Below are 23,249 nucleotides of genomic sequence, written 5' to 3'. Positions count from 1 at the left end.
AAAAGGACCTCCCATTCGCTGTGAGACCCCAGCCATCAGCATCCCCCCCAAATCTGCCTGGTTGAATGGAGCCACTCCAGAGCGAGCGTTTGCCGCAGCCATCAGTTTCCCCGCTTCGGCAGCAGTCCAGCCTGAAGGACAACCAGCGGCCCTTTAACAGCTGCTGGTAAAGATCACCCACCCTACCCGGGTACGGTAGCATAGTGGTTATGTTACTGGACTAGTAATCCAGAGGCCTGGACTAATAATCCGGAGTCATGAGTTCAAATCCCGCCATGGCAAACGGGGAATTCAATCAATTAAATAAAATCTGGATTAAAAAGACTAGTATCAGTAATGGTGGCCATGAAACTACCGGATTGTCGTAAAAACCCATCTGTTTCACGAATGTCCTTTAGGGAAGGAAACCTGCCGTCCTTACCCAGTCTGGCCTATATGTGACTCCAGACCCACAGCAATGTGGTTGATTCTTAATCGCCCTCTGAAATGGCCTAGCAAGCTCACTACAAAAAGTCATAACAAGAGTAAAACCGGACAACAAAGACAAACCAAACCCAGTCCTCCTCACTAACATCTGGGGACTTGTGCCAAAATTGGGAGAGCTGTCCCACAGACTAGTCAAGCAACAGCCTGACCATAGCCATACTCACAGAATCGTACCTTTCAGCCAATGTCCCAGACTCTGCCATCACCATCCCTGGGTATGTCCTGTCCCACCGGCAGGACACACCCGCCAGAGATGGCGGTACAGTGATATACAGTCAGGAGGGAGTGGCCCTGGGAGTCCTCAACATTGACTCTGGACCCCATGAAATCTCATGGCATCAGGTCAAACATGGGCAAGGAACCCTCCTGCTGATTATCACCAACCGCCCATCCCTCAGCTGATGAATCAGTCCTCCTCCATGTTGAGCACCACTTGGAGGAAGCACTGAGGGTAGCAAGGGCACAAAATGTACTCTGGGTGGGGGACTTCAATGTCCATCACCAAGAGTGGCTCGGTAGCACCACTACTGACCGAGGGTGGAAAGGAAGTTAGTCGGAATGGAAAGGTGCGGTTTATGATCTTCCCCGATGTCATTGTGGCCCCCTCTTATTTACTGCGAGATGTTGACAAAATGAGTGCAGTAACAAGAAACGGTTCGGTTAATTTTTTTCGAGCAGATTCATAAATGGAGCAGCAACACCTGAGAATAGTTCATCTAATTCCAACATCTTTTTTAAAAGATGAAAGTAGTTCTGAATTGAGGAGTCACGGACCAGTTAGTCTAACGTTCAGAGTGGGGGAAGTGCTGAGGAGTGTTTTCGAGCTTACTATCAATGTTCATCTAAACAGCAGAGAGGCCACAGGAGGTAGTCAGCCTGGATTTAGGAGCGACAGGTCAGGTGACCTGAATTGGCCAGAATTCTTTGTGGCTCTAACCAGGTTAGTGGATGAGGGTATTGCATTGGATGTCATTTCCTGTTGTTTTCAGAAGGGTTTTTTTTGCTAAAGCTCCTCATGTAATGTTTCTAACGTTCTCTTATGTTAATGCTGAAGAGCGTTACTGAAGCAGAGACTGGTTGTGGGGCCAATCTTCAACATGCACCCCGAAACGAATGAGAAATGGGCAGGGCATCTGCTATATCCGCCTTAGCTGATGATGTGAGGCTTCATTTTGAGGCACCATTTCGAGGCACCATTTTGAGGCTTCATTTTGAGGCACCATTTCGAGGCACCATTTCGAGGCACCATTTTGAGGCTTCATTTTGAGGCACCATTTCGAGGCACCATTTCGAGGCTTCATTTTGAGGCTCCATTTTGAGGCACCATTTCGAGGCTCCATTTCGAGGCTCCATTTCGAGGCACCATTTCGAGGCTCCATTTCGAGGCACCATTTCGAGGCTCCATTTCGAGGCTCCATTTCGAGGCACCATTTCGAGGCTCCATTTCGAGGCACCATTTCGAGGCTTCATTTCGAGGCTCCATTTCGAGGCTCCATTTCGAGGCACCATTTCGAGGCTCCATTTCGAGGCTTCATTTCGAGGCTCCATTTCGAGGCTCCATTTCGAGGCACCATTTCGAGGCTCCATTTCGAGGCTCCATTTCGAGGCACCATTTCGAGGCTCCATTGCGAGGCTCCATTTCGAGGCTCCATTTCGAGGCACCATTTCGAGGCTCCATTTCGAGGCTCCATTTCGAGGCACCATTTCGAGGCTCCATTTCGAGGCTCCATTGCGAGGCTCCATTTCGAGGCACCATTTCGAGGCTCCATTTCGAGGCTCCATTGCGAGGCACCATTTCGAGGTGTGTGCCTCGTTTTCATAGCGAGGGCGAAGTGTCAGCACATGTAATTGGCAGCTCACCCAATGGGCTGGGAGGGGGGTGGTGGTAGTGGGGTAATGAGAAATCCTCCGGGCTCCCATGATTTAAAAGTAGCCTGAACCTCTTATACAGGTGCCTTTGGTTAATGCTGCCTTACTGAGCTGCTGCTGCCTTTTCTTTTATTCATTCTCAGGATGTGGGTATCGCTGGCAAGGCTGGCATTTATTTATTTATTTATTTATTCGTTCACGGGATGTGGGCGTCGCTGGCGAGGCCGGCATTTATTGCCCATCCCTAATTGCCCTTGAGAAGGTGGTGGTGAGCCGCCTTCTTGAACCGCTGCAGTCCGTGTGGTGAAGGTTCTCCCACAGTGCTGTTAGGAAGGGAGTTCCAGGATTTTGACCCAGCGACGATGAAGGAACGGCGATATATTTCCAAGTCGGGATGGTGTGTGACTTGGAGGGGAACGTGCAGGTGGTGTTGTTCCCATCTGCCTGCTGCTCTTGTCCTTCTAGGTGGTAGAGGTCGCGGGTTTGGGAGGTGCTGTCGAAGAAGCCTTGGCGAGTTGCTGCAGTGCATCCTGTGGATGGTGCACACTGCAGCCACTGTGCGCCGGTGGTGAAGGGAGTGAATGTTTAGTGTGGTGGATGGGGTGCGAATCGAGCGGGCTGCTTTATCTTGGATGGTGTCGAGCTTCTTGAGTGTTGTTGGAGCTGCATTCATCCAAGCAAGTGGAGAGTATTCCATCACACTCCTGACTTGTGCCTTGTAGATGGTGGAAAGGCTTTGGGGAGTCAGGAGGTGAGTCACTCGCCGCAGAATACCCAGCCTCTGACCTGCTCTCGTAGCCACAGTATTTATATGGCTGGTCCAGTTAAGTTTCTGGTCAGTGGTGACCCCCAGGATGTTGATGGTGGGGGATTCGGTGATGGTAATGCCGTTGAATGTCAGGGGGAGGTGGTTAGACTCTCTCTTGTTGGAGATGGTCATTGCCTGGCACTTGTCTGACGCGAATGTTACTTGCCCATCCCTAGTTGCTCTGGAAACAACCATGCTGGTGTCGGACTGGAGTCACATCTAGGCCACACCGGGTAAGGACGGCAGGTTTCCTTCCCTAAAGGACATTAGTGAACCAGTTGGGTTTTTACGACAATCCGACAGATTCACGGTCACTGTTTCTGAGACCAGTTTCTCATTTCCAGATTTTAAAAAAAAACCTATTTCAAATTCTCAAACTGTCATGGATGGCTTACATCCTAGGGTCTTGAGGGAAGTGGCAGTCGGGATTGTGGATGCTTTGGTAACAATTTTCCAAAATTCTTTGGATTCGGCAAAGGTCCCGGCAGATTGGAAAACTGCTAATGTAACACCCTTATTTAAAAAGGGTAGTAGGCAGAAGGCTGGAAATTATAGACCAGTTAGCCTAACATCTGTGGTGGGTAACATTTTGGAGTCTATTATTAAGGAGACAGTAGCGGAACATTTGGATAAACATAATTTAATAGGACAAAGTCAGCATGGCTTTACGAAGGGGAAGTCATGTCTGACAAATTTGCTTGAGTTCTTTGAGGACATAACGTACAGGGTGGATAAAGGGGAACCAGTGGACGTAGTGTATTTAGACTTCCAGAAGGCATTCGACAAGGTGCCACATAAAAGATTATTGGTCAAGATAAAGAATCACTGGATTGGGGGTAATATTCTGGCATGGGTGGAGGATTGGTTATCTAACAGGAAGCAGAGAGTTGGGATAAATGGTTCATTCTCGGACTGGCAACCAGTAGCCAGTGGTGTTCCGCAGGGGTCAGTGCTGGGTCCCCAACTCTTTACAATCTATATTAACGATTTGGAGGAGGGGACCGAGTGTAACATATCAAAGTTTGCAGATGATACAAAGATGGGAGGGAAAGTAGAGAGTGAGGAGGACATAAAAAACCTACAAGGGGATATAGACAGGCTGGGTGAGTGGGCGGAGATTTGGCAGATGCAATACAATATTGGAAAATGTGAGGTTATGCACTTTGGCAGGAAAAATCAGAGAGCAAGTTATTATCTTAATGGTGAGAAACTGGAAAGTACTGCAGTACAAAGGGATCTGGGGGTCCTTGTGCAAGAAAATCAAAAAGTTAGTATGCAGGTGCAGCAGGTGATCAAGAAGGCCAACGGAATGTTGGCTTTTATTGCTCGGGGGATAGAATATAAAAACAGGGAGGTATTGCTGCAGTTATATAAGGTATTGGTGAGACCACACCTGGAATACTACATACAGTTTTGGTGTCCATACTTAAGAAAAGACATACTTGCTCTCGAGGCATTACAAAGAAGGTTCACTCGGTTAATCCCGGGGATGAGGGGGTGGACATATGAGGAGAGGTTGAGTAGATTGGGACTCTACTCATTGGAGTTCAGAAGAATGAGAGGCGATCTTATTGAAACATATAAGATTATGAAGGGGCTTGATCGGGTGGATGCGGTAAGGATGTTCCCAAGGATGGGTGAAACTAGAACTAGGAGGAATAATCTTAGAATAAGGGGCTGCTCTTTCAAAACTGAGATGAAGAGAAACCTCTTCACTCAGAGGGTAGTTGGTCTGTGGAATTTGCTGCCCCAGGAAGCTGTGGAAGCTACATCATTAAATAAATTTAAAACAGAAATCGACAGTTTCCTAGAAGTAAAGGGAATTAGGGGTTACGGGGAGCGGGCAGGAAATTGGACATGAATTTAGATTTGAGGTTAGGATCAGATCAGCCATGATCTTATGGAATGGTGGAGCAGGCTCGAGGGGCCGATTGGCCTACTCCTGCTCCTATTTCTTCTAATGGTGGGAGTTGAACTCCCGTTCTCTGGATTGTTAGTCCAGGCCTCTGGGTTACTGGTCCAGTAATATAACTACTACACCACCGGACGTGGTAGCCGGTGGAACGACTGCTGCTCGAGCCCCCTGTTTGTCTGATGATGCCTGGGAGCTTTTGGTGAAGGAGGTGAGGAGACAGGCACTCGGGGCTTAGACCAGGATAATCCTTAGTTTCTGCATGTTCATCAACAATAACACTTTCTTAACGGAATTCCTGGTGTGCAGGGTTTGTCTTTGAGTAGTTGTTGCCCCCGGCAAAGTGATTTGACAGAACGACCCATGCTGGTGTCTGGGTTGAGTGCAGTCCGAAGGATGGTAGAAGGACTGGGATTGGTGTTGGGAGGGACTGTCGGTGCAGGGGGAATAGGGATGATTCAGCCCAAGCTCACCTCGATGAACCACCGTCAAAGAGCAGCTGGCAGGATAGGTGGGCCTTGGTCTTCCACCCCATCCTCGTCGTCTTCCTGTTCTACATCCTCATCCACCTCCACGTCTTCCTCCACAGGTGGCTCGATGGGTTCAATTATGAGGACAGGTTGCAGAGACTAGGCTCGTGTTCCCTCGAGTATCGAAGATTAAGGGGTGATCTAATTGAGGTGTTTAAGATGATTAATGGAGTTGATGGGGTAGATAGAGAGAAACTATTTCCTCTGGTGGGGGAGTCCAGAACAAGAGGGCATAACCTTAAAATTAGAGCTAGGCCATTCAGGGGTGATGTCAGGAAACACTTCGTCACACAAAGGGGAGTGGAAATCTGGAACACTCTCCCCCAAAAAGCTGTTGAGGCTGGGGGTCAATTGAAAATTTCAAAACTGAGATTGATAGATTTTTGTTAGGTAAGGGTATTAAGAGATAGGGAACCAAGGTGGGTAGATGGAGTTAAAGTTACAGATAAGCCATGATCTAATTGAATGGTGGAACAGGCTCGAGGGGCTGAATGGCCTCCTTCTGTTCCTACGTTCCTGCACACAGTATGGTGTCAAATGGAGAAGCTCTGAGAGAGGATCACGCTGAACACATTTGCTCCACACACTGGAAATGTAACTAAAATTTGGGTTAACTGGTCTTCATCGTTTGGGATGGGGAAGAATAGACAACTGCAGAGAAATGCTGCTGTATTCAGCACTTCCATTAACTCACGCCATCCTGGGGAGTTGGGATACTAAAGGAGAAGAGGTTTCATTTTCCTGTTTACATTTGAGGAATGCTCAGTTCCCAGGCACTATGGAGAGGAAACGAGAATGGATATTTGCTACACCAGGTCTACGCCCCAACTACGTTGGCCTAGGGTTTCCCACATGGGCGGACCAGGAGCTGCATCCGCCATAGGTGTAGGCCCAGTGTGGTGAGGGAAATGAGACATGGAGGAGCATTCCTGGACCTTGACCTCACTTTCCTTCACATACGCCCATGGGCTGTGCAAACGCACCTGTCCCACAAAACTTGCAGTGGGCCCTTTGCCCTGAGACACCCCTCAAGCTGGAGGGTCTGAGGGAAGTCTGGGGGAACACAGCAGCCATTCCCATTGTTGGAGGGCCTGCACCAGAGGCTCCACTTTCATAGAATTACATACAGCACAGAAACAGGCCATTCGGCCCAACTGGTCTACACCAGTGTTTATGCTCCACACGAGCCTCCTCCCGCCCTTCTTTATCTAACCCTATCAGCATATCCTTCTATTCCTTTCTCCCTCATGTGTTTATCTAGCTTCCCCTTAAATGCATCTATGTTATTCGCCTCAACTACCCCATGTCGCAAGTTCCACATTCTAACCACTCTCTGGGTAAAGAAGTTTCTCCTGAATTCCCTATTGGATTTATTGGTGACTATCTTATATTTATGACCTCTAGTTTTGGTCTCCCCCACAAGTGGAAACATCTTCTCTACGTCCACCCTATCAAACTCTTTCCTCACCAGCCTTCGGGTGCACACTCATTCCAAGGACTGTCTCATCTTATTAATGATTTGGATGAGGCCATGATTGGAGTGATCCGTAAATGCCCAGATGACTCAATCTATGTGCTCAGAGGTTAGCAATTCATTAGGTTGTAGGCCGATTGAGACAATTTGGAGGAATAGGCCCACGTGTCCTTCGATATGGATCAATGCGCAGTGTTATGTATTTAGGATTCGGAAAATTCAGGCATGTTTATACCATGTGGAGGAACAGATCAAGACAGAGACTTGATGGTAATATCTCATTAAATGTTTAACAGCTGTGTAAGATGGTTTATAGGAGAAGCATATACAGTTTTAATGTTTATTGTAAGCACCATTGAGTATAAAACAGAGAGCACTATACTCAGGCCATAGAAGGCTTCGGCATGGCTGCACCTGAAGTATTGGAGGTAATTTTGATTCTGGATGATAGTGTAAAATGGGCGATATCAAATAGGCCACCTGTTATAACTCATCCGATTTTCATTTCCATTGAAGTTGATACAGATACAGAGACTGAGAGATACACACAGAGATATAGACTGAGATACACACAGAGATACATACACTGAGAGATATACACACAGATACAGAGACTGAGAGATACACACACAGATACAGAGACTGAGAGATACAGAGACTGAGAGATACACTCACAGATACAGAGACTGAGAGATACACACAGAGATATAGACTGAGATACACACAGAGATACATACACTGAGAGATATACACACAGATACAGAGACTGAGAGATACACACACAGATACAGAGACTGAGAGATACAGAGACTGAGAGATACACTCACAGATACAGAGACTGAGAGATACACACAGAGATACAGAGACTGAGAGATACAGAGACTGAGAGATACACTCACAGATACAGAGACAGAGATGCAGAGACTGAGAGATACAGAGACTGAGAGATACAGAGACTGAGAGATACAGAGACTGAGAGATACACTCACAGATGCAGAGACTGAGAGATACAGAGACTGAGAGATACACTCACAGATGCAGAGGGCTCTAAATTAGGCTGTGTAGCACCCGTTGTGTAGGCACTATGCGGACTCCTATGGACCCAAAATGGCGTCTGGAATGCGCGCACACACTTCTGGCGTGATGTGCGGTGGACGCCATCTTGGTAAAGGCGTTCGCGCATGCATAGATAACGAATGCCGGCACCATGTAAAGTAGGGAGATTATGCGGTAGATCAGTGTGCCACGCTGATTTAAAGGGACTGATGTGATTTTGGAACTCCACGCTCCAGCCAGCGCATTGTCTTAACCTCGCACAGCTCAACAGGTCTTAAACAGCCTAAAAATTAGAGCCAGAACTTTCAGGAGTGAAGTTTGGAAACACTTCTACATGCAAAGAGTGGTAGAAATTTGGAACACTCATCTGCAAACGGCAGTCGATGCTAGCTCAATTGTTAATTTTAAATCTGAGATTGATAGATTTTTGTTAACCAAAGATATTAAGGGATATGGGGCTAAGGCGGGTATACGGAGTTAGGTCACAGATCAGTCATGATCTCATTGAATGGCGGAACAGGCTTGAGGGGCTAAATGGCCTACTCCTGTTCCTACCTTCCAATGTTCCTATAATAAAGTTTCAATACTCTACAGGGAGTGGGCTGGCTGGCTGACAGGCAACAGCAAGGGCACTGGCGGAGTGGCAGGGGTGGGACAGGAATGCTGTCATCCTGAGAGAGGACAGCAGGTTCATGATCCATGGAGCCACTGCCACTTGCTGCCTCCTGTTATGCGCCACTTTCTCCTGCAAGAAAGCGGGACGTGTGTCGGTGAGTGTCCTGCAAGATGTTTGGGTGATGTGCCTGTCATGGTTGAATAGCTGCCAGTGTGTGTGACCTGTGAGTTGTGGGTGTGTGGCTTATGACAGCGGTAATGTGTGAGGGTGAGAGGAAGCATCTGATTGGAAGAGTTTATTGGTATGTGGGTGATGGGGGGTGTAGCGTGTGATGCAGTTGGTAGGAGACACCACTTGACAGTTGACCTCACTCACCTTGACCACTCATGTCAAAGCATTGAACTTCTTCCTGCACTGCATCTATATTCGTGGTGCATTGACTTCGTCCCCTACTGCCTCCCTCTGCCCCGGGGGGCCTGGAGGGCCTCTTGCCCCCCCCCACTTAGGATATAGGATGTCCCTCCTTCTGTCCACCTCTTGCACCAAGGCCTCTAGCGCATCATCAGAGAACCTTGGTGCATGCCCTCTCGCAGACCTGGTACAAACTCAGATCGGCAGATCAATGAGGTCTGGCATGCAGATTGGAGGATGTGGGATTTAGTAGTCCGCAACCTTTATTCAGTGTTTTAGAATAACTCAACAGTTTGTAAACACAGGGACGGGACCTGCATCTGTGTTTTACGTGTGTGATGACTGATCTCCGTTCAGACTCCATGTGGACCTGGATCTTATATTTTGCATGTAAGTGGTGCAGGCTGCCTTTAAGAGGTGCAGGCTGTCTTTAAGTGGTGCAGGCTGCCATTAAGAGGTGCAGGCTGTCTTTAAGTGGTGCAGGCTGCCATTAAGAGGAGCAGGCTACCTTTAAGTGGTGCAGGCTACCTTTAAGAGGTGCAGACTGCCATTAAATGGTGCAGGCTGCCTTTAAGAGGTCCAGGCTGCCTTTAAGAAGTGCAGGCTACCTTTAAGAGGTGCAGACTGCCATTAAATGGTGCAGGCTGCTTTTAAGAGGTGCAGGCTGCCATTAAGAGGTGCAGGCTGCCTTTAAGAGGAGCAGGCTGCCTTTAAGAGGAGCAGGCTGCCATTAAGAGGTGCAGGCTGCCTTTAAGAGGTGCAGGCTGCCTTTAAGAGGTGCAGGCTGCCATTAAGAGGAGCAGGCTGCCTTTAAGAGGTGCAGGCTGCCTTTAAGAGGAGCAGGCTGCCATTAAGAGGTGAAGGCTGCCTTTAAGAGGTGCAGGCTGCCTTTAAGAGGTGCAGGCTGCCTTTAAGAGGTGCAGACTGCCATTAAGAGGTGCAGGCTGCCTTTAAGAGGTGCAGGCTGCCTTTAAGAGGAGCAGGCTGCCATTAAGAGGTGCAGGCTGCCATTAAGAGGAGCAGGCTGCCATTAAGAGGTGCAGGCTGCCTTTAAGAGGAGCAGGCTGCCATTAAGAGGTGCAGGCTGCCTTTAAGAGGAGCAGGCTGCCATTAAGAGGTGAAGGCTGCCTTTAAGAGGTGCAGGCTGCCTTTAAGAGGTGCAGGCTGCCATTAAGAGGTGCAGGCTGCCATTAAGAGGAGCAGGCTGCCATTAAGAGGTGCAGGCTGCCATTAAGAGGTGCAGGCTGCCTTTAAGAGGAGCAGGCTGCCATTAAGAGGTGAAGGCTGCCTTTAAGAGGTGCAGGCTGCCTTTAAGAGGTGCAGGCTGCCATTAAGAGGTGCAGGCTGCCATTAAGAGGAGCAGGCTGCCATTAAGAGGTGCAGGCTGCCTTTAAGAGGTGCAGGCTGCCTTTAAGAGGAGCAGGCTGCCATTAAGAGGAGCAGGCTGCCATTAAGAGGTGAAGGCTGCCTTTAAGAGGTGCAGGCTACCTTTAAGAGGTGCAGACTGCCATTAAATGGTGCAGGCTGCCTTTAAGAGGTCCAGGCTGCCTTTAAGAAGTGCAGGCTACCTTTAAGAGGTGCAGACTGCCATTAAATGGTGCAGGCTGCTTTTAAGAGGTGCAGGCTGCCATTAAGAGGTGCAGGCTGCCTTTAAGAGGAGCAGGCTGCCATTAAGAGGTGCAGGCTGCCTTTAAGAGGAGCAGGCTGCCATTAAGAGGTGCAGGCTGCCTTTAAGAGGTGCAGGCTGCCTTTAAGAGGTGCAGGCTGCCATTAAGAGGAGCAGGCTGCCTTTAAGAGGTGCAGGCTGCCTTTAAGAGGAGCAGGCTGCCATTAAGAGGAGCAGGCTGCCATTAAGAGGTGAAGGCTGCCTTTAAGAGGTGCAGGCTGCCTTTAAGAGGTGCAGGCTGCCTTTAAGAGGTGCAGACTGCCATTAAGAGGTGCAGACTGCCATTAAGAGGTGCAGGCTGCCTTTAAGAGGTGCAGGCTGCCTTTAAGAGGAGCAGGCTGCCATTAAGAGGTGCAGGCTGCCATTAAGAGGAGCAGGCTGCCTTTAAGAGGAGCAGGCTGCCATTAAGAGGTGCAGGCTGCCTTTAAGAGGAGCAGGCTGCCATTAAGAGGTGAAGGCTGCCTTTAAGAGGTGCAGGCTGCCTTTAAGAGGTGCAGGCTGCCTTTAAGAGGTGCAGACTGCCATTAAGAGGTGCAGGCTGCCATTAAGAGGAGCAGGCTGCCATTAAGAGGTGCAGGCTGCCTTTAAGAGGTGCAGGCTGCCTTTAAGAGGTGCAGGCTGCCTTTAAGAGGAGCAGGCTGCCATTAAGAGGAGCAGGCTGCCATTAAGAGGTGAAGGCTGCCTTTAAGAGGAGCAGGCTGCCTTTAAGAGGTGCAGGCTGCCTTTAAGAGGAGCAGGCTGCCATTAAGAGGAGCAGGCTGCCTTTAAGAGGTGCAGGCTGCCATTAAGAGGAGCAGGCTGCCTTTAAGAGGAGCAGGCTGCCTTTAAGAGGAGCAGGCTGCCTTTAAGAGGAGCAGGCTGCCTTTAAGAGGTGCAGGCTGCCTTTAAGAGGTGCAGGCTGCCTTTAAGAGGTGCAGGCTGCCTTTAAGAGGAGCAGGCTGCCATTAAGAGGAGCAGGCTGCCATTAAGAGGTGCAGGCTGCCTTTAAGAGGAGCAGGCTGCCTTTAAGAGGAGCAGGCTGCCATTAAGAGGTGCAGGCTGCCATTAAGAGGTGCAGGCTGCCATTAAGAGGTGCAGGCTGCCATTAAGAGGAGCAGGCTGCCTTTAAGAGGTGCAGGCTGCCATTAAGAGGTGCAGGCTGCCATTAAGAGGTGCAGGCTGCCTTTAAGAGGTGCAGGCTGCCATTAAGAGGTGCAGGCTGCCTTTAAGAGGAGCAGGCTGCCTTTAAGAGGTGCAGGCTGCCATTAAGAGGTGCAGGCTGCCTTTAAGAGGTGCAGGCTGCCTTTAAGAGGTGCAGGCTGCCTTGAAGAGGTGCAGGCTGCCATTAAGAGGTGCAGGCTGCCATTAAGAGGTGCAGGCTGCCTTTAAGAGGTGCAGGCTGCCTTTAAGAGGTGCAGGCTGCCTTAAAGTGATGCTAGCCACTCGCGATATCGGAGGGCCCCCTGCTGGTGAGCAGCCACTCAACAGTGCAGCTCGGCCTGGCTGCTCGCAGTACTCAGGTAAATCACCAGGCAGCTCGACTGTTACGTGCTGCCTGCATCTCAAAGACCGGGCGTGGGCTAATCACGCACCCCGACCCCCACACCCGGTTTTGGGGGTTATACAATATCACACACAGAGACTGAGAGATACACACACAGGTACATAGACCAAGAGATACACACACAGATACAGAGATCGAGAGATACGCACACAGGTACAGAGACTGAGAGATACACACACAGGTACAGAGACCGAGAGATACACACACAGGTACAGAGATAGAGAGATACGCACACAGGTACAGAGACCGAGAGATACACACACAGGTACAGAGACCGAGAGATACGCACACAGATACAGAGACTGAGAAATACACACACAGGTACAGAGACCGAGAGATACACACAGATACAGAGACCGAGAGATACGCACACAGATACAGAGACTGAGAAATACACACACAGATACAGAGACCGAGAGATACGCACACAGATACAGAGATCGAGAGATACGCACACAGATACAGAGATCGAGAGATACGCACACAGGTACAGAGACCGAGAGATACACACACAGATACAGAGATCGAGAGATACGCACACAGGTACAGAGACCGAGAGATACACACACAGGTACAGAGACCGAGAGATACACACACAGATACAGAGACTGAGAAATACGCAGACAGGTACAGAGACCGAGAGATACACACACAGGTACAGAGACCGAGAGATACACACAGGTACAGAGACCGAGAGATACGCACACAGGTACAGAGACCGAGAGATACACACACAGGTACAGAGATAGAGAGATACGCACACAGATACAGAGACCGAGAGATACGCACACAGATACAGAGACTGAGAAATACACACACAGGTACAGAGATAGAGAGATACGCACACAGATACAGAGACTGAGAGATACGCACACAGATACAGAGACTGAGAAATACACACACAGATACAGAGATTGAGAGATACGCACACAGATACAGAGACTGAGAGATACGCACACAGGTACAGAGACCGAGAGATACACACACAGATACAGAGACCGAGAGATACACACGCAGGTACAGAGACCGAGAGATACGCACACAGATACAGAGACTGAGAAATACGCACACATGTACAGAGACCGAGAGATACACAAGCAGGTACAGAGACCGAGAGATACACACAGGTACAGAGACCGAGAGATACGCACACAGATACAGAGACTGAGAAATACGCACACATGTATGTACAGAGACCGAGAGATACACAAGCAGGTACAGAGACCGAGAGATACGCACACAGATACAGAGACTGAGAAATACGCACACAGGTACAGAGACCGAGAGATACACACACAGGTACAGAGACCGAGAGATACACACAGGTACAGAGACCGAGAGATACGCACACAGGTACAGAGACCGAGAGATACGCACACAGGTACAGAGATCGAGAGATACACACACAGGTACTGAGACCGAGAGATACACACACAGGTACAGACACTGAGAGATACACAGACAGGTACAGACACTGAGAGATACACACACAGGTACAGACACTGAGAGATACACACAGGTGCAGAGACCGAGAGATACACACACAGGTACAGAGATCGAGAGATACACACACAGGTACAGAGATCGAGAGATACACACACAGGTACAGACACTGAGAGATACACACACAGGTACAGACACTGAGAGATACACACACAGGTACAGACACTGAGAGATACACACAGGTGCAGAGACCGAGAGATACACACACAGGTACAGAGACCGAGAGATACACACACAGGTACAGAGACTGAGAGATACACACACAGATACAGAGACTGAGATACACACACAGGTACAGAGTCAGAGAGATACCTACACAGGTACAGAGACTGAGAGATACACACACAGATACAGACACTGAGAAATACACACAGGTACAGAGACTGAGAGATACACACACACATACAGAGACCGAGAGATACACACACAGATACAGAGACCGAGGGATACACACACAGGTACAGAGACTGAGAGATACACACACAGGTACAGAGACCGAGAGATACACACACAGGTACAGAGACCGAGAGATATACACAGGTACAGAGACCGAGAGATACGCATACAGGTACGGAGACTGAGAGATACGCATACAGGTGCAGAGACCGAGAGATACGCACACAGGTACAGAGACTGAGAGATACACACACAGATACAGACACTGAGAAATACACACAGGTACAGAGACTGAGAGATACACACACAGATACAGAGACCGAGAGATACCTATACAGGTACAGAGACCGAGGGATACGCACACAGATACAGAGACTGAGAGATACACACACAGATACAGAGACCGAGAGATACACACAGGTACAGAGTCCGAGAGATACGCATACAGGTACAGAGACCGAGAGATACGCACACTGGTACGGAGATCGAGAGATACACACACAGGTACAGAGACCGAGAGATACACAGGTACAGACACTGAGAGATACACACACAGGTACAGACACTGAGAGATACACACAGGTGCAGAGACCGAGAGATACACACACAGGTACAGAGACCGAGAGATACACACACAGGTACAGAGACCGAGAGATGCACACACAGATACAGAGCCCGAGAGATACGCACACAGATACAGAGACCGAGAGATACGCACACAGATACAGAGACCGAGAGATACTCACACAGGTACAGAGACCGAGAGATACGCACACAGATACAGAGACCGAGAGATACTCACACAGGTACAGAGATCGAGAGATACACACACAGGTACAGAGACCGAGAGATACACACACAGATACAGAGACTGAGAAATACACACATGGGTACAGAGACCGAGAGATACACACACAGATGCAGAGACCGAGAAATACACACACAGGTACAGAGACTGAGAGATACACAGATACAGAGACTGAGAGATACACACACAGGTACAGAGACCGAGAGATACACACACAGATACAGACACTGAGAGATACACACAGGTACAGAGACCGAGAGATACACACACAGATACAGAGACCGAGAGATACACACACAGGTACAGAGACTGAGAGATACACACACAGATACAGAGACTGAGAGACACACACACAGGTACAGAGACTGAGAGATACACACAGATACAGAGACCGAGGGATGCACACACAGATACAGAGACCAAGAGATACACACACAGGTACAGAGACTGAGAGATGCACACACAGATACAGAGACCAAGAGATACACACACAGATATAGAGACAGAGAGATACACACTATCAGAGATCTAAAGCCAGTTATTACTGTTGGCAGTATGCTTAACATGATTGTAATGTCACTCCTTTGTCTGCTATTGTGGCAAAGTTGAGAACACATTTAAAATAAAAGGAGTAACAGAGAGGTTAAAATAGGAAGCCGGATTATCAATGCGCTCATATTACCTGCGAATATCATCCGCAGAGAGTTGTAGGCTATGCAGTCTGAGAGGTGACCCTGCTAACATGGCCACATTGAGTGAGATTGTGATCTCCTATCCCTGTGTTGAGTGAGATGTGATCTCCTATCCCTGTGTTGAGTGAGATTGTGATCTCCTATCACTGTGCTGAGTGAGATGTGATCTCCTATCCCTGTGTTGAGTGGGATTGTGATCTCCTATCCCTGTGTTGAGTGAGATGTGATCTCCTATCCCTGTGTTGAGTGGGATTGTGATCTCCTATCCCTGTGTTTTGAGTGAGATGTGATCTATCCCTGTGTTGAGTGAGATGTGATCTCCTATCCCTGTGTTGAGTGAGATGTGATCTCCTATCCCTGTGTTGAGTGAGATGTGATCTCCTATCACTGTGTTGAGTGAGATGTGATCTCCTATCCCTGTGCTGAGTGAGATGTGATCTCCTCTCCCTGTGTTGAGTGGGATTGTGATCTCCTATCCCTGTGTTGTGAGTGAGATTGTGATCTCCTATCATTGTGTTGAGTGAGATGTGATCTCCTATCCCTGTGTTGAGTGAGATGTGATCTCCTATCCCTGTGTTGAGTGAGATGTGATCTCCTATCCCTGTGCTGAGTGAGATTGTGATCTCATAGAGTCATAGAGTTATACAGCACGGATAGAGGCCCTTCGGCCCATCGTGTCCGCGCCTGCCATCAGCCCTGTCTACTCTAATCCCATATTCCAGCATTTGGTCCGTAGCCTTGTATGCTATGGCATTTCAAGTGCTCATCCAAATGCTTCTTGAATGTTGTGAGGGTTCCTGCCTCCACAACCCTTTGAGACAGTGAGTTCCAGACTCCAACCACCCTCTGGGTGAAAAAGTTCTTTCTAAAATCCCCTCTAAACCTCCCGCCTTTTACCTTGAATCTATGTCCCCTTGTTATAGAACCCTCAACGAAGGGAAAAAGCTCCTTAGTATCCATCCTATCTGTGCCCCTCATAATTTTGTACACCTCAATCATGTCCCCCCTCAGCCTCCTCTGCTCCAAGGAAAACAAACCCAATCTTCCCAGTCTCTCTTCATAGCTGAAGCGCTCCAGCCCTGGTAACATCCTGGTGAATCTCCTCTGTACCCTCTCCAAAGCGATCACATCCTTCCTGTAGTGTGGCGACCAGAACTGCACACAGTGCTCCAGCTGTGGCCTAACCAGTGTTTTATACAGCTCCATCATAACCTCCTTGCTCTTATATTCTATGCCTCGGCTAATAAAGGCAAGTATCCCATATGCCTTCTTTACCACCTTATCTACCTGTTCCGCCGCCTTCAGGGATCTGTGAACTTGCACACCAAGATCCCTCTGACCCTCTGTCTTGCCTAGGGTCCTCCCATTCATTGTGTATTCCCTTGCCTTGTTAGTCCCTCCAAAGTGCATCACCTCGCACTTTTCCGGGTTAAATTCCATTTGCCACTGTTCCGCCCATCTGACCAACCCATCTATATCGTCCTGCAGACTGAGGCTATCCTCCTCGCTATTTACCACCGCTATCTCCTATCCCTGTGTTGAGTGGGATTGTGATCTCCTATCCCTGTATTGTGAGATTGTGATCTCCTATCCCTGTGTTGAGTGAGATGTGATTTCCTATCACTGTGTTGAGTGAGATGTGATCTCCTATCCCTGTGTTGTTGAGTGAGATGTGATCTCCTATCCCTGTGTTGTTGAGTGAGATTGTGATCTCCTATCATTGTGTTGAGTGAGATGTGATCTCCTATCCCTGTGTTGAGTGAGATGTGATCTCCTATCAATGAGTTGAGTGAGATGTGATCTCCTATCACTGTGTTGAGTGAGATGCGATCTCTTCCCTGTGTTGAGTGGGATTGTGATCTCCTATCCCTGTGTTGTTGAGTGAGATGTGATCTCCTATCCCTGTGTTGTTGAGTGAGATTGTGATCTCCTATCCCTGTGTTGTTGAGTGAGATGTGATCTCCTATCCCTGTGTTGTTGAGTGAGATTGTGATCTCCTATCATTGTGTTGAGTGAGATGTGATCTCCTATCCCTGTGTTGAGTGAGATGAGATCTCCTATCCCTGTGTTGAGTGGGATTGTGATCTCCTATCCCTGTGCTGAGTGAGATGTGATCTCCTATCCCTGTGTTGAGTGAGATGTGATCTCCTATCCCTGTGCTGAGAGTGAGATTGTGATCTCCTATCCCTGTGTTGAGAGTGGGATGTGATCTCCTATCCCTGTGTTGTTGAGTGAGATGTGATCTCCTATCCCTGTGTTGAGAGTGAGATGTGATCTCCTATCCCTGTGTTGTGAGTGAGATGTGATCTCCTATCCCTGTGTTGAGAGTGAGATTGTGATCTCCTATCACTGTGTTGAGAGTGAGATGTGATCTCCTATCACTGTGTTGAGAGTGAGATGTGATCTCCTATCCCTGTGTTTTGAGTGAGATTGTGATCTCCTATCCCTGTGTTGTTGAGTGAGATGTGATCTCCTATCACTGTGTTGAGAGTGAGATGTGATCTCCTATCCCTGTGTTGAGAGTGAGATTGTGATCTCCTATCACTGTGTTGAGAGTGAGATGTGGTCTCCTATCACTGTGTTGAGAGTGAGATGTGATCTCCTATCCCTGTGTTTTGAGTGAGATTGTGATCTCCTATCCCTGTGTTGTTGAGTGAGATGTGATCTCCTATCCCTGTGTTGAGAGTGAGATGTGATCTCCTATCCCTGTGTTGAGAGTGAGATTGTGATCTCCTATCACTGTGTTGAGAGTGAGATGTGATCTCCTATCACTGTGTTGAGAGTGAGATGTGATCTCCTATCACTGTGTTTTGAGTGAGATTGTGATCTCCTATCACTGTGTTGAGAGTGAGATGTGGTCTCCTATCACTGTGTTGAGAGTGAGATGTGATCTCCTATCCCTGTGTTTTGAGTGAGATTGTGATCTCCTATCCCTGTGTTGTTGAGTGAGATGTGATCTCCTATCACTGTGTTGAGAGTGAGATGTGATCTCCTATCCCTGTGTTGAGAGTGAGATTGTGATCTCCTATCACTGTGTTGAGAGTGAGATGTGGTCTCCTATCACTGTGTTGAGAGTGAGATTGTGATCTCCTATCCCTGTGTTGTTGAGTGAGATGTGATCTCCTATCACTGTGTTGAGAGTGAGATGTGATCTCCTATCCCTGTGTTGAGAGTGAGATTGTGATCTCCTATCACTGTGTTTTGAGTGAGATTGTGATCTCCTATCCCTGTGTTGTTGAGTGAGATGTGATCTCCTATCACTGTGTTGAGAGTGAGATGTGATCTCCTATGCCTGTGTTGAGAGTGAGATGTGATCTCCTATCCCTGTGTTGAGAGTGAGATTGTGATCTCCTATCCCTGTGTTGAGAGTGAGATGTTATCTCGTATCCCTGTGTTGTTGAGTGTGATTGTGATCTCCTATCCCTGTGTTGAGAGTGAGATGTGATCTCCTATCCCTGTGTTGTGTGAGATGTGATCTCCTATCCCTGTGTTGAGAGTGAGATTGTGATCTCCTATCACTGTGTTGAGAGTGAGATTGTGATCTCCTATCCCTGTGTTGAGAGTGAGATTGTGATCTCCTATCACTGTGTTGTGAGTGGGATTGTGATCTCCTATCACTGTGTTGAGAGTGAGATTGTGATCTCCTATCACTGTGTTGAGAGTGAGATGTGATCTCCTATCACTGTGTTGTTGAGTGAGATCTAATCTCCTATCACTGTGTTGAGAGTGAGATGTGATCTCCTATCCCTGTGTTGTTGAGTGAGATTGTGATCTCCTATCACTGTGTTGAGAGTGAGATGTGATCGCCTATCACTGTGTTGAGAGTGAGATGGTGATCTCCTATCCCTGTTTTTTGAGTGAGATGTGATCTCCTATCCCTGTGTTTTGAGTGAGATGTGATCTCCTATCCCTGTGTTTTGAGTGAGATGTGATCTCCTATCCCTGTGTTGAGAGTGAGATTGTGATCTCCTATCCCTGTGTTGAGAGTGAGATGTAATGTGGTTTGGGGCCTGGCAGGAAGTGGAAATTCAGAGAGGCGTAAGTTAATGTAGGGACCAACAAATTATCTTTAGCAGATTTTTAATTGAAGAATATCCCCAACAGAGTCAGTAAAAATGGTTACATTACAATTGTGGAAGAGACAGAACATTAACACAAAAAGTCTAATCTGACCTCTTTTCCCCCGATTTGCAATTAAAAGTTACGAGTTCCACGTTTAACAGATGTTTGAACAGATCGCAACAGCACAAGTGGAAATCAGCAGATCAGACATGTGGATCAGAATCAGTCACAGTAAACGTTTACATCCATAGTGTCACTGAAACTTACATATATCAGGTGAGGCTCAAGGTAAAGTCGCATTTGGAGATTGGAATAGTGAAACAAGTAGCTGGGAGAGCTCCACCTGGGGCTGGGGTTGCCAACCCTCCAGGGTTAACCTGGAGTCTCCAGGAATTGAAGATTAATCTCCTGGTCGCTGCTGTGATCAACACCCGGGAGAAAGATCAAAGGGACAGTGAAAGAAAATTGTGTGTCATTTTCCTTTTCTTTGAGCACTTATATTTATTAGTTATAAAAATATTGGAGGTGGAGGGGGAGGGGGAAGGCTGTTTGACTGGACGGGGCAGTTGGACTTCGGAGGTCATGTGATGAGGACTCCAGGAATACGGCCAACCAGAGTTGGCAACCCTAACTTGGGGTGATGAAACAGCTTTCACCGTCCAATGTGCTTCACCGGCAGAGATGGGTGTTGAGTAACTCATGACCATTTAGAGCAAAGATACAATGCAGCACGCAGCCGACAGGCGAAGTACAGGAGTACTGAGCACATACTGTCACTGGCTAAGCCTCACATGCTTGTCGTACTAAAGCCCCACAAATGAATGATTGTTCCCAGATCCTGAGGAGAAACATTTCACTAATGTGGCAAAGGTTCTATTATTGAAAACCTTGCAGCTTCATTTCAAAAACACTGTTGCTATGGTGCATCGCTAGGCCCGAATAGAGGCCTGTGTGCCTCTGGATTCAATGGGAGATATTCACTGACTAACTGTTAGGGAGTGGGGGGGGGGGGGGAAGAAAGCGTGACTGCAATCGGAAAGTGTTTAAAATCAATGCAGGGACGGGAATGGAGAAGGAGAGTAAGAACAGGACCCAGCAGGAGGTGAAGTCAGTCAGCAAGCAAGTTAAGTGCCTGATTTCCCTTGGTCAGCCCCAGCCTGTATAAAGGAATACACATTGCCAGGAAAAGCCCAAAGCATTTCGCAACCCATTATTCTAATAGAATTGCTTTCGTAAGTAAGTCTGACCCGTTATAACCCTTTGATTACTGGTCATCTAATTATCTGTGTCCCAGTCTGTGAACTGGATCTCTCCGTCACTGTCCAGTACCAGTTACAGTGACCAGAATTACAGGCACACACACACATAGCATTTTGCTACATTATACCCCGAACACAACTCAACAACAACAACATGCATTTATATAGCGCCTTTAACGTAGTAAAACGTCCCAAGGCGCTTCACAGGAGCGATTATCAAACAAAATTTGACACCGAGCCACATAAGGAGATATTAGGACAGGTGACCAAAAGCTTGGTCAAAGAGGTAGGTTTTAAGGAGCATCTTAAAGGAGGAGAGAGAGGCGGAGAGGTTTAGGGAGGGAATTCCAGAGCTTAGGGTCTAGGCAGCTGAAGGCAGGGCTGCCAATGGTGGGGAGATGAAAATCGGGGATGGACAATCTCCTGATTGTGGTACCCGCAGGGTGTGAGATCTTGTTGTTAAAAATCTATAGTAGTTAAATCCACCCCCAAAAGCCTAAAAAGAAACCTTGTTTAAAGTTCTGATTGAATCCCAAATAAATTGACTCCGGTGCAGCTTCAGTGCTGTGTTCATGACAGCAGTGTTCAGCAAGGGTCTCCATTCCTTCTCCTCCTTTTCACTTTTTTCTGGGAGGTAACACGTTGTCCTTGAAGTAGCCGGGATTGGTGATGTTTCCCGATGGATTGTAGACTGCCACTGCCATGAACATGCCCTTCCCATCTGTTGCATACCCAACGCCCATCTCTCGCGACGCCTTCCACACCATCTGGGTGAAGTGCCCTGGATAAAGCACAAAAAGAAAGAATTTGCATTTCTATAGCGCCTTTCACCACCTCAGGACGTCCCAACGTGCTTTACAGCCAATGAAGTACTTTTTGAAGTGTAGTCACTGTTGAAATGTAGGAAATGTGACAACCAATTTGCGCACAGCAAGATCCCACAAACAGGGATAAATATTGACCAGGACACTGGGGAGAACTTCCCTTGCTCTTTGAATTAGCGCTGTGGGATCTTTTACATCCACCTGAGAGGGCAGGCGGGGCCTCGGTTTAACGTCTCATCCTAAAGACTGCCCCTTTGACAGTGCAGCTCTCCCTCAGTACTGTACTGAAATGTCAGCTTAGATTTAGTGCTCAAGTCTCCGGAGTGGGGCTCGAACCCACGACCTTCTGATTGAGAGGCGAGTGTGCTACCCACTGAGCCATGGAGTAAGTGTGGTGGTCAGCCTCTGGGTATCGGTGGGAGCCACTTGCTATTGAAGGGATAGACCTGAAAATGGCCTTGCATTTACTGCGATGGTTGGCTGGTCACAGCCACATTCTGGCTCATTGACTTTCACTTGTGACACGACTCCCTCAATCCAATCGGCCAGCAGATCAGAGACCAAGGGTTCTGTAGCAGCGATCTCAGCACTCGCAGGAGATATCCCAACTCGGCTAAGACCTGTGCCGGTGGTGGGCTGCGCTGCAGACGTCTCTGGTGTTGCCACGGGCTCCACGGTGGACTTCGGTACCGAGAAGACTTTGTGCACAACTGCACAGAAAGGATTAATCAATCATTCCAGTAAATCGAGCAGGAACCAGGAGCGGATCACCAGGCCCATCACTGGGAGTGTGCCTGGGCCTTGCAAAGAAGATCAGACAGGCCTCTGTTATGACGGGTTCAGTGCATTGCACGAGCGTTGCACCTGTCGGGCACCCAGAAGAACATTAGCCCTCATGCCTCGGTCTCTCTGGATTTTCTCCATCTCATTATCTGATGCCTTGCGTACCTTACTGAAAGTATTTGCTTACCTGTTCTTCTGTCCCTCCAGGTGGCTCTCTCTCTCCTCTCTGTCGCTCTCTCTCTCCCTCTCTGTCGCTCTCTCCCTCCCTCCCTGTCGCTCTCCCTCCCTCCTGTCGCTCTCCCCTCCCTCCCTCCCTGTCGCTCTCCCTCCCTCCCTGTCGCTCTCCCTCCCTCCCTCTCTGTCGCTCTCCCTCCCTCCCTCTCTGTCGCTCTCCCTCCCTCCCTCTCTGTCGCTCTCCCCCTCCCTCCCTCTCTCTCTGTCGCTCTCTCTCCTCCCTCCCGAACCTCTCTGTCACTCTCTCTCCCTCCCGCCCTCTCTGTCGCTCTCTCTCTCCCTCCCTCTCTGTCGCTCTCTCTCTCCCTCCCTCTCTC

At 48.4% G+C, this 23,249-nt stretch overlaps 1 protein-coding gene and 1 long non-coding RNA gene across 2 annotated transcripts in view; one reads left to right on the top strand and one right to left on the bottom strand.

Annotated features, from left to right (window-relative positions):
• LOC137300461 (uncharacterized) overlaps nucleotides 1–23,249 on the top strand; it is a 114,016-nt gene that overhangs the window by 11,818 nt on the left and 78,949 nt on the right. The window lies entirely within an intron of this gene.
• Nucleotides 19,834–23,249, bottom strand: part of glipr2 (GLI pathogenesis-related 2) — a 105,577-nt gene continuing 102,161 nt past the window's right edge. Inside the window, exon 21 of the mRNA XM_067969523.1 lies at nucleotides 19,834–21,872. Within this exon, the coding sequence (XP_067825624.1) occupies nucleotides 21,709–21,872 (164 nt within the window). The 3' untranslated portion in view covers nucleotides 19,834–21,708. The remainder of the gene's footprint in view (nucleotides 21,873–23,249) is intronic.

The sequence above is a fragment of the Heptranchias perlo genome, chromosome 31 (assembly GCF_035084215.1).
Source record: "Heptranchias perlo isolate sHepPer1 chromosome 31, sHepPer1.hap1, whole genome shotgun sequence".
Classification (NCBI taxonomy): domain Eukaryota; kingdom Metazoa; phylum Chordata; class Chondrichthyes; order Hexanchiformes; family Hexanchidae; genus Heptranchias; species Heptranchias perlo.
The sequence above is the reverse complement of the archived record's forward strand: the minus strand, read 5'-3'. Positions and strand labels throughout refer to the sequence as shown.